The sequence below is a fragment of the Heteronotia binoei genome, chromosome 7 (assembly GCF_032191835.1).
Source record: "Heteronotia binoei isolate CCM8104 ecotype False Entrance Well chromosome 7, APGP_CSIRO_Hbin_v1, whole genome shotgun sequence".
In the NCBI taxonomy this organism is placed as follows: domain Eukaryota; kingdom Metazoa; phylum Chordata; class Lepidosauria; order Squamata; family Gekkonidae; genus Heteronotia; species Heteronotia binoei.
In genome coordinates, this window is record NC_083229.1 from 80,017,380 (window position 1) to 80,035,026 (window position 17,647).

Genomic DNA, 17,647 nt, shown 5'->3' on the forward strand with positions numbered 1-17,647 from the left:
ACAGATTTTGCTCTCTGGTGCCTCTAAACCTCTCAGCCAGCTGAGGAAGAAGCAAAAGACAAGGCTGCTGAAAATACTTGGCTGGAGAACAAGAGGCATGCAAGCAAGTCTACAAGTGCAGGTAGATGGGCCTGTTGGGGTTCCATGATGTTTGGCTGCTGGCAGGTGAGCACAGAGGACTTGAGAGTGGGGCAGCAGGGAATCTACAACAGCTTAACATGGAAGAAGACTATAGCACTAAGCTTGAAGAATGCAACACATGCAGATTCAGTTTTTCTCTATTTTAAAAGCAAAATCCAGCCATGCCCAAATTGACATGGTGGCCCAATTGATTCTTTTCTGTTAAATGGGCTGCTATGTACATGCAGCACATAAGGGCATTACTAGCATCCCTTTGTATGCAAACAGTATACTGTCCTTTCCAAATCAACATGCTAGGTGCCCAGTCATGCACAGGATTCATGATGGTTCAGACTGGCCCATAGTCATCATTCTTTAGCGTGCCACTGCATACTTCGTAGGCAACATTGGAGGAGTCGTGACTGGAGCGTGTGCTTTTCCCTTTTTTCTGTAAAGCCATCTGTGTAAGATCTATCTTATTCTAGCAATGCAGTCCTGGGCCAAGAGCATAACTGAGAAAGCTATGCATGGAGAGTAATTCCTTCTCAGCCTATACTGTTGCATTGATAGCTGCAAGGAGCATGAAATAGGCACAGAGGCTCAAAGCTGATGGAATAAACTCCACCTGCTTTGGAATGCTGCAGTCCACGTTTTTGCACCATCCCCATAGTGGCTGTAACTTGTGCTTTGACCCCAAGAGTTATTTCTGGCTTGTTGGTTTCCAATGCCCGGGACCAGGGCTTTTTTCTGTAGCAGGAACTCCTTTGCATATTAGGCCACACATCTCGATGTAGCCAATCCTCCAAGAGCTTACAGGGCTATATGACACATTATTTAACATATATTGGGATAGCTTCTGTATGTCTCCACCAGTATGTCCCTGGAAGAGCATTACACTCTGCCGGTAACAACACACTAGTGATCCCTGGCCCTAGGGAGGTCTGGCTGTCCTCGGCCGATGCCAGGCCTTTTTGGTCCTGGCCCTGACCTGGTGGAATTCTCTGCCAGATGACATCAGGGCCCCGCAGGACCTTATGCAACTGTGCAGGGCCTGTAAGACAGAGATGTTCCTCCAGGCCTTTGATTAAGGGCAGCAACAGTTTGTCATTCGGCTGGCACCTTCTTTTCTACTACCCCATTGTATGATTTCCACCCACCCTGACATGATGCCCTGGCAGTCCAAAATGTAAAAACAAACCTATAGGGTGAGGTCTAAAAATTTTAATGTTATTTTTAATTTGTATACTGTTTAAATTCATGTTGTCCATCATCCAGAGCAAAAGAAAATTCAATAAATAATAATATTGCATGTAAAATGAAGATGGCTCCTGTTAATGAAGTTTTCCTTTGCAAGCAAGCTATTTTCCTGCCTGCTTATTTTCTGTGGAGAGAAAGAAGACATGGGGAAAATCAGATTCCCATTTGTGTGTCCCGGTTTTTCTTGACCAAGAGCTCAACAGTGCTGTCTACCCATAATAAAAGAAGAACCTGTTGGATGCTTTCTTGTATTTTGAAGGTAATACAAAACTGTTGAAAGAAAGAGGGGTGTACAGATGATGGGTAAGCCTTGTCAAACCTCAGCAGTCTTCATTATTCTTTTCACCTACACCCAGGCCTTTTATTGTCGTGATGATGAATTATTTATCAGATAGGTAGTCAACATGCTACACCTGAATAAAATGCTGAGGTCTGTAAGGAAAAAAAAATGGCAGGAGCTTTGTATGACAATAAACCAGTGGCCTATCACTCGGCATTTTCCCTCTTCTGCTGGGTGTAGCTCAGTTTTTCTTCATGCATGTAAATGGAAACAGACACGCTTCTTTTAATCTTGTTGTAGACTAATAACATGGCATAAAAAGAACCATTTACGGTATGGCAGTAGTTAGTGATTCCCCAGTGCTATTAAACTGTCATGTTAAGCTGGCATTACTGGATGAGGATGAGATTGCAACTTGTCACCCTAAACAACCAGTTACTTATTTAGATTCTTGGGTTGCCTTTTGCCAAGGGCTCAGGATGGATTGTAGTACTCAGTGGAGTCATAAAAATCACACTGTAGGGCCTGAAGGCCATCAAGTCATCTCTGAAGTTTCGTTGTTCATATCAAATCAAGATTCCCCAATGGCTTTTCTTTCATTTTGTCTCTGCTTTTATGATTGGCTACATAGAAAGATTTTTATGTCATCAGGATTGTGAGCTGCTCATGCATTTCCAATTGTCCTCCTTCAAATATATCAATACATGCAGTAACTTAAAAATAGCTTTTTAAGTAAAAATCACTCACTCTTTTAATAGAAATGCTTGGAAAAGATAATTCGCAATGATAACAATTGTAATTGTAGTTCCATTTTGTAATTTAGCTTCCAGTTCTAGCAAATGCAACTAAGAGAATACCACATTGTTTATAACTAATTTAGGGCCATTTTAATTTTGTTAATTATATGTGTTTTAAAATATCACAAGACACTGCCTTGTAGTGAGTCATACCATTGGTTCATCCACCTCAGTATCGTCTTTCAGTGGGACCCAAAAAAACAAATTTCATCCCAGTCAATCCAAATTAGTTGTTTCATAAAGTCTTATTCAACCTAATTACATTTATGACTGCAGTGGTCCAAAAACATCCACAAAGCATGTATGGTTTTTGATTTAACTTCTGTAAGGCTTTGGTTGGCTTTATTCTACTGCGTTTTAAAATCTGTTACCATTTTTAGACTGCTGGATGCTGTCTTTGACCATGTGTTACAAGCCACTTTGGAAATCCTTGTAAACTGAAAAGCAGGGTCTAAATAGGTCAGTAAATTAAGAGAGGTCAAAGAGTATTAAGTAGAAACCTTGTTGTTATAGCATACTCCATAAAAATGGCATCCTGATTCTCTATCGACAACCTTGGCTATTGAGACAGCTGCTGATAGATTATTAATGAACACTGTGTTTAGGACTGTATCAATTAAATTAGTTTTAAGTGTCAAAGGAAAATACTAACATTCTCTGAGACTGAGAGTCTGAACTGTCTTAGAGGTAGAAACTAAATTCATTTACTGAAAAGACCTTTTCAAAGCTTAGCAGGAATAACTATGTCTGCAAATCAATACTTAACTTAGCTTTGGTTCAAATTGCTGCTTTCTTAGGTCACTCCCACAGGCTCTTGCTCCACCTTGCCTCCACACCTGCAGCAGTTCTTAGGGGGCTTCCATGTGATGCTATCTGGCCACACACACACCTCTTCCAAATTTTCAGAACAGGTCCTACTCAAAACAGATTTGTGGAAAGTGTGGAGGGGAATGGTAAGGGTTTCAGCACCTCCTCACCCACTTCAGTGCCATTCCCTTCCCTCTCTGCCAACAGTAGACTTTTAACATTGGTGTAGTTAATATTTTATGATAGCGTTAACATTACAGCAACTCATAATATACCAATTTTTAAAAGACCAATGAAGCATGGGGGATGGTGGTAGGGAGGGGAAAGAACATGGAATCTCCCTGTGCTTTGGGTTTTCAGTGGCAATGACAACAAACTGAAAAATGCCCCTGTGTGGAAGCAGCCTTACAGTGCAATCCTCTGCAGTTATCCCATTAAAATCAATAGGCTTAGACAGTTTCTCTGCATAAGATTATATTATTAGTCCAAAAGGAAAGTGGAAGAGAGTTCTGCAAGACTGACTGAAGCTGTGAGACCTCGGCAAAGGCCCTGAGTTAGATTATGCAAGATTTCCCAGCCAACAACTGGGATAAATAGTCCAGCTCAGCCATCTCCAGAATTTTCCCCACCAAGTCCATTCTCGTGGGAATCTCCTGAAGCTTCCATTTTTGTGCCAAAAGAATCCTGGCTGCTGTATTAATATGTGCCAACAAATGTTTCATCTCTTTGGAGTAATCCTCAGGATATATATTCAATATTATTAGTCACTGAACACCTCTGCGAGGCTGAAAAACTCAGCAGATCTGTATCAGCAAGTCCCTTACAGAGAAGACAGATATGAGAATATAAGCAACATGATTTTTTTTTAAAAAGCATTTTTAAATTAAAAATTGGAATATGTCAAAAGACAATTCAATATCATTTCAGTGCAATCTTTTATCCATTTATGTCATGAACTATGCTTGTGGGTTAATATCAGTGTTGTCATAGCTTATGCAGAAAGACATTTATGGTTAGGCTTCCCAATCTCCCACCCTGGGCGGGGGACCCCCCCCAATTTGGAGCCTCCTCCCCCACTCGCCAAAAATCTGGAAGCAGAGGGAAAATGATGGCCCTTCCCTTCCCACCCAGGCCTGATCGCAGCAGCTTCTCCTCGCCCCTTCCCACCCAGCCCCATCACAGGAGCGTCTCCGCACCCCTTCCCTTCCCACCCAGCTCCTCGCAGCAGCATCTCCACGCCCCTTCCCATCCAGCCCCATCGCAGCAGCTTCTCCTCGCCCCTTCCCTTCCCCTCCCACCCAGCCCCATCGCAGCAGCGTCTCCTCACCCCTTCCCTTCCTACCCAGCCCCGATCGCAGCAGCTTCTCCTCGCCCCTTCCCTTCCCCTCCCACCCAGCCCCATCGCAGCAGCTTCTCACCCCTTCCCTTCCCACCCAGCACCATTGCAGCAGCTTCTCCTCACCCCTTCCCTTCCCACCCAGCACCATTGCACCAGCTTCTCCTTGCCCCTTCCCCTCCCACCCAGCCCCATCGCAGCAGCTTCTCCTCACCCCTTCCCTTCCTACCCAGCTCTGATCACAGCAGCTTCTCCTCGCCCCTTCCCACCCAGCCCCATCGCAGCAGCTTCTCCTCGCCTCTTCCCTTCCCCTCCCACCCAGCCCCATCACAGCAGCTTCTCCTCGCCCCTTCCCTTCCTACCCAGCCCCAATCGCAGCAGCTTCTCCTCGCCCCTTCCCTTCCCCTCCCACCCAGCACCATCGCAGCACCTTCTCCTCCCCCCTTCCCTTCCCCTCCCACCCAGCCCCATCGCAGCAGCTTCTCCTCGCCCCTTCCCTTCCTACCCAGCCCCAATCGCAGCAGCTTCTCCTCGCCCCTTCCCTTCCCCTCCCACCCAGCCCCATCACAGCAGCTTCTCCTCACCCCTTCCCTCCCTACCCAGCTCTGATCACAGCAGCTTCTCCTCGCCCCTTCCCACCCAGCCCCATCGCAGCAGCTTCTCCTCGCCTCTTCCCTTCCCCTCCCACCCAGCCCCATCACAGCAGCTTCTCCTCGCCCCTTCCCTTCCTACCCAGCCCCAATCGCAGCAGCTTCTCCTCGCCCCTTCCCTTCCCCTCCCACCCAGCACCATCGCAGCAGCTTCTCCTCGCCCCTTCCCCTCCCACCCAGCACCATCGCAGCACCTTCTCCTCCCCCCTTCCCTTCCCCTCCCACCCAGCCCCATCACAGCAGCTTCTCCTCGCCGCTTCCCTTCCTACCCAGCCCCAATCGCAGCAGCTTCTCCTCGCCCCTTCCCTTCCCCTCCCACCCAGCCCCATCACAGCAGCTTCTCCTCACCCCTTCCCTCCCTACCCAGCTCTGATCACAGCAGCTTCTCCTCGCCCCTTCCCTTCCCACCCAGCCCCATTGCAGCAGCTTCTCCTCCCCCCTTCCCTTCCCCTCCCACCCAGCCCCGTCGCAGCAGCTTCTCCTCCCCCCTTCCCTTCCCCTCCCACCCAGCCCCGATCGCAGTAGCTTCTCCTCGACCCTTCCCTTCCCCTCCCACTCAGCCCCATCACAGCAGCTTCTCCTCGCCCCTTCCCCTCTCACCCAGCCCTGATCGCAGCAGCTTCTCATCGCCCCTTCCCTTCCCACTCAGCCCCATCGCAGCAGCGTCTCCACCCCTTCCCCTCCCACCCAGTACCATCACAGCAGCTTCTCCTCCCTCTTCCCTTCCCTTCCCCTCCCACCCAGCCCCGATCGCAGCAGCTTCTCCTCGCCCCTTCCCTTCCCACCCAGCCCCGATCGCAGCAGCTTCTCTTTGCCCCTACCCCTCCCACCCAGCACCATTGCAGCAGCTTCTCCTCACCCCTTCCTTTCCCCTTAGGCTTCCCAATCCCCAGGTCACAGCGGGGGATTCCCAGTTATACAGGCTTTCCCCAGCCTGCTAGCCGGCGGGGGAAGCTCCTCCCCCACAGCCGTCCTGTACCTCTAGATCTTGGGCAGGACCTGCAAACAGGTATAGTTTTAAAATGTGTGCATTCCTTTAAACTGGAGCAGGAAGTACTTCATGGGGAAGGGTTAGCAACAGCAGACCTCGTGACAGTGAAGCCCCTCTGTTTGTTTTGCTTTCCTTTCGGACAAGTGACTGTTTGTTGAGATGGAGGCACCAGATTTGCAGCATAGCATCTAGTACCTCTCCCCAAAATACCCCCCAAGTTTCAAAAAGATTGGACCAGGCGGTCCAATTCTGTGAGCCCCAGAAAAAGGTGCCCCTATTCTTCATTATTTCCTATGGAGGGAAGGGATTTAAAAGATGTGTGGTCCCTTTAAATGTGATGGCCAGAACTCCCTTGAAGTTCAGTTATGCTTGTCACAGCCTTGCTCCACCCCAAAGTCCCCAGATATTTCTTGAATTTGACTTGGCAACCCTATTTATGGTACTTGAACTAATTCAGTAAAAACAAGTTTGGTGTTATTCTTGCAGGTAAGTAACTATGTTTGCTGTGGACTGTGGCAAGCTGGCTTTCAGCTGGCTTTCCAAATGGAAGCTCAAAGACAGGCAGGAGGAGGCATGGAGAGTCAGTAGGAAAGAAAATTGCTAGTCAGAGCTACAAACAGACACTTGCTTAATGGTGTACTTTTGCTTCAGAAGTCTAATTTAAGTAAATTAGGCTTGTGCAACTAACTAAGCATCTGTCGTCCTGCAAACTTGGTAATGATCTTTGTCCAAATGGCATGGTTATGCATGCACTTGGAATTGTGTGCTGTACATTGCAACTAGCTTGGGAAAATGTGAAAATACACTTTTACATGACCAACAACAGTTTGGAAAGTGGGGGGGACTGAGCTACTCCTAAATCTGATGAACTGATTATACTTATCAGTCATGGTGAAGCTTGCATATGAGTGCACACTGACGTGTTTCTTGTTGCATAACTCAGTTTCTGGAATACTGTACTTTACCATAAGAGCAGCATTTTTTCAGTACTTGTGGCTGCTTGAGCAGCAGAAAATGGCAAGAGGTTCTGTTCATACTTTTCATAATACTTTCCAACAGTCATGGTATAGTACAATAGGATCTTATACTGATACCATTCTGTTCTTTCTCTAGTTGTCATCTAGTTGTCATCAGTACCATCACACATGAATTTGTCTGAATTTATACAAGGGTAGTTTAAAATATGTAGCTGCTGAATCAGAATCTGTTTGTTTACTCGCATTTTATGTTTTTTAGGTTTTCGCATGCTCATGCTACTCAGATCAAAGGTTTGCTCAATTTGTTAATTTTACTATTTTGTCATTGTACCATTTTACATTCTAAACCACTGCCTACCAGATAATTTTACTTCACTGTCATTGGTTCTTAAATCTGTATGTTGCATTTTGGGCCACTGCCTACCAGTTATGTATGGCTCTGCTCAGCTATGTATGGCTTTGCTCACTGTGCTGGATTCCTCGTCTGATTAAGTGTGCTTAAGAGCACACGAAAGCTTACGTTCTAAATAAAAATTGGTTGGTCTTAAAGGTGCAATTTGATTCCTGTTTTGTTCAACTGCTTCAGACCAACACGGCTGCCTGCTTGGATCTATCTTTATGTTTACTTCTGTGTGTATAAAAGTGCTTTTTGATGTAGGGGTTAGAGACAAGGGAGGAGAAAGGAAATTAGATGTCCTAAATAATTATAACAACAAAACTAGTATTTCTCAACACCTCATTCTTGTATTACCAGACCTTTTTAAACTGAAGACACTGAGGACTGAACCTGAGGACTTCTGTATCCAAAGCAGAAGATCTACTACTTAGAAATAGCCTCTTTTTATTCTAATGGTGGTATTATTCAGGGAAATTGCTCTACATAGAACAATCATATGGATATTAAATCTTCTGCACCAAGACAGTGACAGAGCCTGTTCGGTTCTTTGTTTAATGCTGATGGATACATGGAAAGTGTCAGTACAATAAATACAGTGGAGATTTTTTAATAAGCAAATTGTATTTATTTGGTCATAGCCTTCTGAAGACTATCACCTCTGGGTTCCCTCTCTTTTTTAAAGTGCTTCAAATTCATGCTATTTTTGTCATTATGTAATGCACATTTCAGTATAAAAGAAGTGATTCAGCAACCTTTTAAATATTTTTATGAAGTTCTGCTTGCATTTTCCAAATCCTCCAGTTCTAATTTGGACAGCAGTTGTCTTGGCAAGAGCCTCAGGACTGGGGCTTCTATGTCAATAGAATCACTTTAGTTATGCATCACTGTGGCCGACAGCAGAACCTCAGCAGATTGTGTCATATACAGGGCCATTTTGTATTTTGCTCTGTACACTCAAGGGCTCTGTCATACATAGCAATCTGTACAAGCAAACAACATTTCATGAGAAGCTTTACAATGATAGCATGGTCCACAGATTACAAGACTAACACAGGATGAGAAGGAGTGAAAACATATTGTGGCAATTTGTACAGTACTTTTAAGATTCATGGTAGACTGTTAATTGACAGGGCACCCTTGTAAGCTGACAATACCATGAATGTCTGACATTCTGTTGAGTAAGCGAGGTTTCTCATTGATTTTAACATCCTTCAGGCAGCCATGGAACACATCTTGAACAGGAAGCCATGGGGTTTTCAAATTAACTGTAAAGACAAAGAGGGAAACACAGCTAAACAAAGAATACATGAGCAATGTGGTAAAGGGTGTAGAAGGCAACTATCTGACTCAGAAATATTCTTCAATGTCTTCTTTCTGTAGAAGACAGCTGGAATACAATATTTTAAATTCCCATGTATAAATGTTTTCTTCCTTGTAATATATAAAATAATTTTTAAAAACTACTTTGAATATAGCTCTGATTTCAGAAAAAGTCTACACTCTTACCATTAAAATTAGGGGCTCCTTTTCTTGAATTCAGTGGACTTAGAAGGGTATAACTCTGCTTGTGATTGCACTGTACACTGGGCAGTTCAGAATTACAATACAGAGTTCTTTAGATGAATTTTTCTGTTCTTCTCTCCTATCTGCTGTGTCTGCCACATGCAATATGCAAGCTTCCAGCATTCTCCAATAGTAGTTAAAGACATCAGAGACTCCACTTGCTCAACCATGACCAAGGGAGAGTGGTGGATTGCAGGCAAGATGGTAAGCTGCACAGTGAGGAGGTGGTTGGTTAAGCCAGAAGTCTTGTATCCAGAACTAATGCAATTGCTAAAGGACTGCTATCACATCTCATATTTCATGCATTTGCATTTTATGATGTTGGCCCTTAGAAACTTTAGTGTAAATTTGTGAGTGTCTTCTATAATCTTACTAATGCATGCTTTTAATTTTTCTCTATGACTTCTTAAGTGTCATATAAAAAGTAGATACCAAGAACAAAATCATCTTCACTTTCTGTAGCTGGTGATTTGTTGGATTAGCCACTGTGCACATTGCACGTGAAAAAGAAAAACCTGCCTTTTCCACAACAGATGAGAATCTCAGTTTTCCTTTGACGATGAGTTCTCCCCTATAAATGTGATAGCACATCCAGGATGTGCGCATGCAAAACAAAAGTTTCAATAATGAAAGATTTTTAACAAGGATTCTACCTGGAACTCTCCCAAAATACAGTGGTTGTGCTGGTCTGGTAGAAAGTATAGTTGATGGTCCACTTGTGTAGTTACTCTCTGTATCTACATTTAGATGCACACTGTTCTGCTTCTGAGTTACTGTAAAGAATATAAAAAATCAATCAACATTCTTGTTTTACCCACAAATCTCACCAATTTCCTTTCTCCTTAGCTAACCCCCTTCTCCTTTAGGCAAATTTAGTGCTCCTATAATGTGCCTGGATTTAAGGCCAAACAAATTACAGCGCATGTAAGATTAGTTCAATACAGAACCCTTCCCTTGCTCATCCATTTTCCCTGATGTTTTCCCTCTCCAAGCTGCTTTAACCATTGCTGGGTTCTAGACCTATGCTTACCTTGCAGATACAAACTTCGAGCCTTGTGGCCAGGGGTGGGGGAGGGAAAACAGCTGGGGAGAAGTTTCAGTACAAAAGAGGCTTTAATTAAAGGGTTAAACATTTCTTGCTCCTTTTCTAATTCAAGGCACCCTCTTTACATGTACTTTGTAATGAAAAAGGAACCATTAGTGTAACATAACATACAGATTAAGTGTAACATGAGGGAACTTTTGTTGACACCTACTCTTACAAAAATGTAGCTTGCAATGTAATTTGCAATGTACAGAAATGTACTTTGTAATGCTAGTCTATGCCTCTTATTCCAATGATAAAAGCACATCAGAAAAAGCCTTTAATACACAGAAACCAAAGCCAATCCTTCAAATTCAGTCAAATTATTTTACAAATAATTTTATGTAGGTGTGAGTGTGTCTGTAAAGTGCCATGAAGTCGCAGCTGATGTATGGCAACCCCAGCAAGGTGTTTTCAAAGCAAATGAGAAGCAGAGATGGTTTGCCATTGCCTTCTTCTGCAGAGTCTTCCTTGGTGGTCTCCTTTCTAATACTGAGCCTACATAGCTTCCAAGATCTAATGAAATTAGGCTATACCATGCTGTCTTTTCCTTCATGCACGCCACCAAGCATGTATTCCAGAGCAATCCAAGTCCCATTGAAACATATTTTCTATGTCAGAACTCAAATCTATCTTGAAATTTAAAACAGTATCCATCACATTCCTAGGAAAGATCCTATCCAAGCAGTGATCAGACACAGCTTTACTTAGTTTCAATAAGGTGTGCCTTCCAACAATATCCCAGGACCACTTCAAGATTATTCTGATATGGTTTATGAATTGAGATCATAATGCATTTGCAATCAAGAGTTCATAACTGCAGGACGAAAACTAAAACTAACAACATACTCAAGCCTTGCATGCAAATCATGTTATAAATTTAAAGAATGTCCCTTAAAATGCATAAAATATTGGGTTTTTTAAAAAGGCAAAAAGACCTAAATCTTAGAAGCACAAAAAATGTCTCTATCTTGTTTCTAAAGAACTGCTCAGTGAACGCATAGTACCTGCTACAGTGTGCCATTTTCCATCACACAGAGACTGCTGAGGTGTAACGGATGTTGAGAATTCTCCAGCACCATTATTTCCAGAGGCAATGAGCTGTGAAAAAGTTATCTTTTGAATTACCAGTAATAAAAGATAAAACAAGAGTACAGACACACCAATATGCTACTATTAAGATTAATTTGACCAATGCTTTTATTAAGATTTATTATTTGCTTTTCAGCATAAACCTCTTGAAGAAATTTATAAATAAAACAGTAAAATAAATGGGTTTAGTTCCATAATTAATCAGTGTAAGGTGCTGACAGATGCAATTCTTGTCCCCCCCCCCCCACTGTCCTTTCCTACCCCAAGAGAGTTGATTCTTGAGGACCTACTTGGATTAGCGGGTATATGATTCAAGGGAGTGCACTAAACAGGGGATGGGGCAAAAATCTCATGTCCCCTGTTACCATCTGCAAAATTGTGGTGGAAGAAGAAACGAAGAGAATGTGCAAATGATAGGTGTAAGCCTCTCGCCCTGTGCCCTATGGTCCTAATCTAAATTGGCTCCCACATACCTGACAATCTGTTTTATCTGCGAACTCCCCTCATTGGGTCTCCTTAACAGGACCCAGAAGAATGCATTGTATAATCAGGCCCTCAATAATTCAAGATAACTCCCTGTCTCTTGCTACCCCTACCCAGTGAATGCTGGCACTATAGATCAAGAGAAAATACAATGAAAGTCAAACTTACTGTGCCTCGTTCTATGTAAACAGTTAAGTAGTTTCTTCGTTTATTGCCAGAATGGATTAAAATACCAGTCAAGCTTCTTGGACGAATGTTAAATACGACTGTATATTCCAAACTCATTGCAAAAGAATTTTCTGAGATTACAACAATAATTGGAAACAGTATATTAGAAAAGATACCAAAAATATGAATTCAGTTTTATACACTCAGCCTGATACTGGGGTTCTTTGCTTACAAATGTCAATAAAATGGATCAGCACTATATATTCTGAGCCCTTCCACCTATTCAACTGTGAAATCCTGCGAACAGTGAGTTTTCTGAGTGAAAAAAGAGCTGTTAATTAAAATTAACAACTCCTTCAATACTTACCGATGACAATATGCCCCCCTTCACTGAAGAAAGAGATTCCATTTTCCAATGTGTTATCCAAACATGGCAGAACACCCTTGTTCTGATGATTAATATGTATGAGTTTTCCTCCCACATTGAAGTTTCTCAGGCAACCCACAAAAGTCTTTTTTGGCAAATTCTGAAAATATAAGTTCAGCCTATATATTATGACAAACTTAGTAATGTGATTTAGCACTATATCACTTCATGCAAAGTAACATAAGAGTGGATTTGTAAAAGTATCCAATAGTGTTTAGGCTAACAGTTGTCAGATATCTTATATTCTAATAGTCAAGTGTGGCCTAATCTGTAGATACTTAAATCCATGGATCACGGCCACACTGACATAAACCAGTAATCCTGTGAACTTGGAGTTTCCCCAAGTTTGCAGAAGATTCTGAAACTGCTAAAAAAAATTACAGGGGGGTTAAATCTTCCTTCAAAAAAGGGTTGTTTGAGCATGTGCAAGCAATACTGCTACCTATTCTTCCACTGGCAGGCCTAGTGGGAGGTGGCTGGGAGCTATGGCAGGCCCAGCAGCATTGGCAATGGTGGGAGGAATAGTCAGGAGCTACAGTGGACCCAGCAGTATTAGAAATGGTGTAGGGTGGAAGCCACAGTGGGCCAGTGGAGGAGGCCACAAGCTGAGCTATGTTTACCAGCAGCAGTTTCAACACTATGTGAGGAGGAGTGGCCAGTAGTTGTGCCAGGCCCGCAACGGTGACGGTTAGGGGTGCAGGAGCTGCTGCAGCCTGACAACAGTGAGGGGGGAAAGGAAAACTAAAACCGTTTTCGCACACAGCTCACCTCGCAGTCACAATCCTGTTCCCTCCGCAGCATCTGGTTGGATTTCCCACCATCTGTGCCAAAGTTACAGCAAGTGCCGCAGTTTTTGCGTAGCAAACGTAAACCACTAAAACCCAGTTTACGTTTGCTACGCAAAAGCCGCAGCACTTCCTGTAACTCCGGCGCAGATGGTGGGAAATCCGACAGACGCTGCGGAGGGAACAGGATTGTGACTGCGAGATAAACTGTGTGCGAAAATGGTTCGCACACAGCTTATCTCGCAGGTCTCTACTTGTAATGGATAAATTAAAGAAGTAGGAGATTCTACTTCCCAAAAGATTAAGAAAAGGGTATGATTAAGGAACCCCAAAGCACAGATTAAAGAGGAACAGAACACAGGGGCAAAGATACCTATAGAAAAGGCAGAAGCAGAAATCTAAGTCCACAAAGAGTGCTTTACGGGTCCCATCTCTAACATTTTAGTGCTAACAAGATATGTTAAACAGAGTTAAATAATTCAGAGTATTAAATAAAATAAATAAAACAGTAAAAAATGTTGAGGCTATGTAAATATTTACAAATGCCACCCTGGAATAGCCCTTGCAAAATTGAGACAAGCAAGCTATCTTTTTCCTGATGAAATAAATAAAAGGGGAACAGTACTCTTGGTTCTCATTATGATGCCAATCTAAATTCTTGCAGGTTCCTGAACAAAATAACACAGAATTCAAAGTAGGACCCACATGTATAAAAGCCTATATACAAGTATCAGTGTGAGGTGACTTGGAAGGTGACATGCTTGTTATATATTCCTTTTGCTTGTTTAAATACAGCTGATTTAAGCCTTGGGGTTAAAGTGGGATGAAGGGTCAAATACATACACATTATCTGAAGAGCCCAATCATAAAAAAGCAGTTCTTTACCTTCAGTCTAGGAACCTCTCCTAGATAGATTGGTAATTCATTACTGGCAGAGTAATTATGTGGAATGTTGCCTTCTTGAGCCCTTAAGCCATCAATGACAAGACGCACTCTCTTTTCAGCAATGCTGAATGCCACCTTTTGGGGAGACAAATATAATGTTGAATAAATATATGGCAGACAGTAATCAGTATTGAGCACTGTCTTGAACAAATATATACCACTTTTTCATTCGAATTTAAAATAACAAACTCTGTTTAATAAGGAATAACTACACTAGATGCTTTTTTCAACTATTTCAATGTTTAGCAAGCTTGGGGCATTTTACATCTTTAGGAATACATTGCTCTCTTTAAAATTTATATAATTCTTATCTTCACAAACCTTTTAACAGGAGAACAGTGGCTAGCATTCCCCCCCTGCTGCCATGACAGGGAGCAGTCTGGAGGGAGCAAGCGGAACTCAAGCCTCACTTCCTTAGAGAGATACCCCACAGATTGGTCAGAGTGGTCATCTCAGGAACTCTGGTTGAAATAGTTTAACTGAAGCAGATATTTCACTCACATTATGCCACTGTCCATCATTGTATTTGGCTTTGCTTTTGATTTTTATCTTCCTCCTATCTTCAACAGCAAGTGAAAGGACATAACGTCCTTTGGAAAGGTAAAGAGCCACATAACTCCTCTGTAGCTTGTCCCCCATGAAGAAGATCAAGCCTCCAGATAACGAAGTCCGTACCTCAACTGCAAAATGAGATCTTGAACATAAAAATGAAAAAAAGCATTAGAGAAGATGAAACGGAAATGCAGAAAAAGTTCTCAATATATTATTCATTTTCATTATACCAGTGTAAACTATGCACAATACTCTCTTTTAGATTGCCCAAAACTTGTGAGACAGAAAATCATTTGCCCAAGGTATCCAGTGGACTTCAAGGCTGAAATTTGAACCTGACGTTGAGAAACCCAGGATTGGATGTTCTGGAAATAACTTCTGTTTTCTTATTAATAATATAATAATTTTATTATTATATGGCACAGAAAAGCTCAGTACTGAAATACCCCACGCAGTTTCAGATTTTGCCGAAAGAGAGAGAACAAAATGAAAATCCAAATACCTGTCTCTTGGTGATATTTGGGAAGTTGTAAACAACAAATGAGTGCCAGGAGTATTGCCAAAGTGATATGCTCCAGTGACAAAATTTAATGGAGCATCTGATGGACAGTTGTCACTGTTTTGCTTTCCACTTGCATCTGTTTTCTTCTGTAAGGACAAAAGAAAATTTAAATATTTTGTTTCAGTTCCTCTAAGAATAACCTAATATATTAGGGTTTTATTGGAGGGTGGGGGTGGTTATATGCTTCCTTATCTTGTGGTCTTATTCATCTTGCTTGAAAATCTAGATCCAAGAAAATTAATAGGTACTGAATTTCAGTTAATGAGTCAAGGATTAAACCTGAAATTAACTAATCAGTTAAGTCAGAATTTTGGCTTTGTGGATCAGGATGCTAATCTTTATTATTTATTCTAAGCATGAGAAAGTTCTGTAGCAGAACATAACTCCTTATGATGGTCCCAGCTAATACATGTTTACTGCTCCACAGTATTTTATCAATTTCAAGCTCTCTCTCCACATTTTAACAAACTGCCAATTTTTATCAGATCTCATAATTTTGATCTCAAATCCCATAAAAGAGGTAAATAAAGTCTGTATGGGCATATTTGTCTAACTAGATAAGATAAAAGGGTTTCTCCATTGCATGGATTAACAGATATTGTCTTTATAAAACTCTGGATTCCTGACCTTCAAAAGCTTCAAATGGTAGACATCTGCTAATTCTTTCAGCAGCATCAGCTGGGGTGGCTTCTTTATTGTACAGGATCCTAAGGACACATCAGTCTTCAAAGTATTATTCGTTAGATTTTGAATCTGAGGACTCTGGCCTGTTCTGGAATAGTGAGAGGAAATGAATCGTGTGATAGTGCATTGCTTCCCAAGAGTCAAGCTGCACATGATGTGGGAGTTTTGTGACTGGGCCTCTGGTCCAGATATGTAATTTGGTCCTTAAAAATTAACCGCAGAGGGGTTCCAAATGTGGATCAGGACTAGGTACTTTACTAGGTAAAGAGGCAGTGAAATCCCATTCCTCCCAAGGAGATTTCTCTGAGTTAATCTCCGCAACTGTTTTATGTCCAACAGGAAAAAGAAACAGTCAGCACAATATGGCAGTCTCCCTGCACCCCATACTAGAGTTTAAAAGAGCCTGGGGCAGCAGTTTTCACTGGAGTTCCTCAGAAGCACTTTTGGCTGCCCTGAGTCTGCTTTTTAAATCAAATGAAACATCAGGCATTACTACTGCAGAATTCCATCATGTTGGGTCCTAAATTTCAGTATAATTACTCAGAAAACTTCTGTCAATGCCAGGGGCTTATTTCAGACCACAGGATTTCAGTTCTGATTTGTGGGCATACTGGGGTCTGCACAAAACAGGAAAGAAGGAAATCAGAGAGCACAAATGGGAGGGGAAGGGCGAAGAAGGAGTTGCAGGAACCCAGTGCTGCTTCCTGTAATGCCAAAACCCACTGGTTTGGTTCAACTGATATTGCCAGTTTTGAGATCTGAAGATTACTGCCCACATTGGAAATGCTAAACAGCTGCATCCAAAAACCTCTCCTGAGGATGAATGTACTTTGCATTTGAAATACAGTGCTAATAAAAATGACAGCTACTAACACAGAGAATACTTTGAATGAGATAAGAGGGGGTGCTTGGTTAAATGTCATTTACATCAACTGTCTACTTTTAAAAAACTACGTACTTCTAAAAGATTTTGCAAGTCTCTCAACTGCTCATTTGAAGAATATGCAAAGAACTGCCCATTTCAAGGATATAATCCTGAATCTGATTCACAATTTGTTTTACCACTCTCTACATTAGAAAATAGCAAATACCTTTGCTAAATTACATTTGTTTATTCCATTTTTATTTTGCCTTTCCTTCAAGGACCTAAGGGCAGCCTACTCTCCCTTCCCCAATTCAACGTTTCAACAACCCTATGAGGTACATGAGGATGAGAGAGACTCACTGAGTCAATATCACTCAACATCTCTCTGCTTTATAATACAGCAGGGATTAGGACTATAATGTTCTCAAGATGACACTCAAACCACTATACCACTTTTGTCACAATGTACAAAGTGGTTACTTTCACACACACACGTGTGTGCGTGTGTGTGAAAGCACCCTTAAGCTTAAGCAGAGGCAATTCAGTTCACAGAGGGATGCAACATTACTGCTGGAGAAGCAAGTTAACATAGCTGCAAAAACACTTTCTTCTTACTTAGTCTAGCCCAGAACATGATCCCCTACCCTGATACAAACCACTCTGGCCTACTGGATCCATACTTTCTAAAATTAAGAATAGACTTCTGTAATGTACTCTACACAGAGGTCTTCTCCTTGAACTCAACATGGAGACTTCCATTCTCCTGGCTTTCCACAAACTATACAGAACTAAGTTATTCAGGAGGCTTTTTTTTTACACAGCTGA

At 42.2% G+C, this 17,647-nt stretch overlaps 1 protein-coding gene across 1 annotated transcript in view; it reads right to left on the reverse strand.

Annotated features, from left to right (window-relative positions):
- Positions 1–8,039: 8,039 nt before the first annotated feature.
- The window catches only part of LAMA3 (laminin subunit alpha 3), a 163,950-nt gene continuing 154,342 nt past the window's right edge, over positions 8,040–17,647 (reverse strand). The window contains exons 68-77 of the mRNA XM_060243900.1: positions 15,887–16,045; positions 15,653–15,659; positions 15,214–15,356; positions 14,661–14,853; positions 14,106–14,234; positions 12,370–12,541; positions 12,003–12,133; positions 11,267–11,360; positions 9,829–9,948; positions 8,040–8,877 (exon numbers count right to left, since the gene is read on the reverse strand). Of these exons, the coding sequence (XP_060099883.1) occupies positions 8,732–8,877; positions 9,829–9,948; positions 11,267–11,360; positions 12,003–12,133; positions 12,370–12,541; positions 14,106–14,234; positions 14,661–14,853; positions 15,214–15,356; positions 15,653–15,659; positions 15,887–16,045 (1,294 nt within the window). The 3' untranslated portion in view covers positions 8,040–8,731. The remainder of the gene's footprint in view (positions 8,878–9,828; positions 9,949–11,266; positions 11,361–12,002; positions 12,134–12,369; positions 12,542–14,105; positions 14,235–14,660; positions 14,854–15,213; positions 15,357–15,652; positions 15,660–15,886; positions 16,046–17,647) is intronic.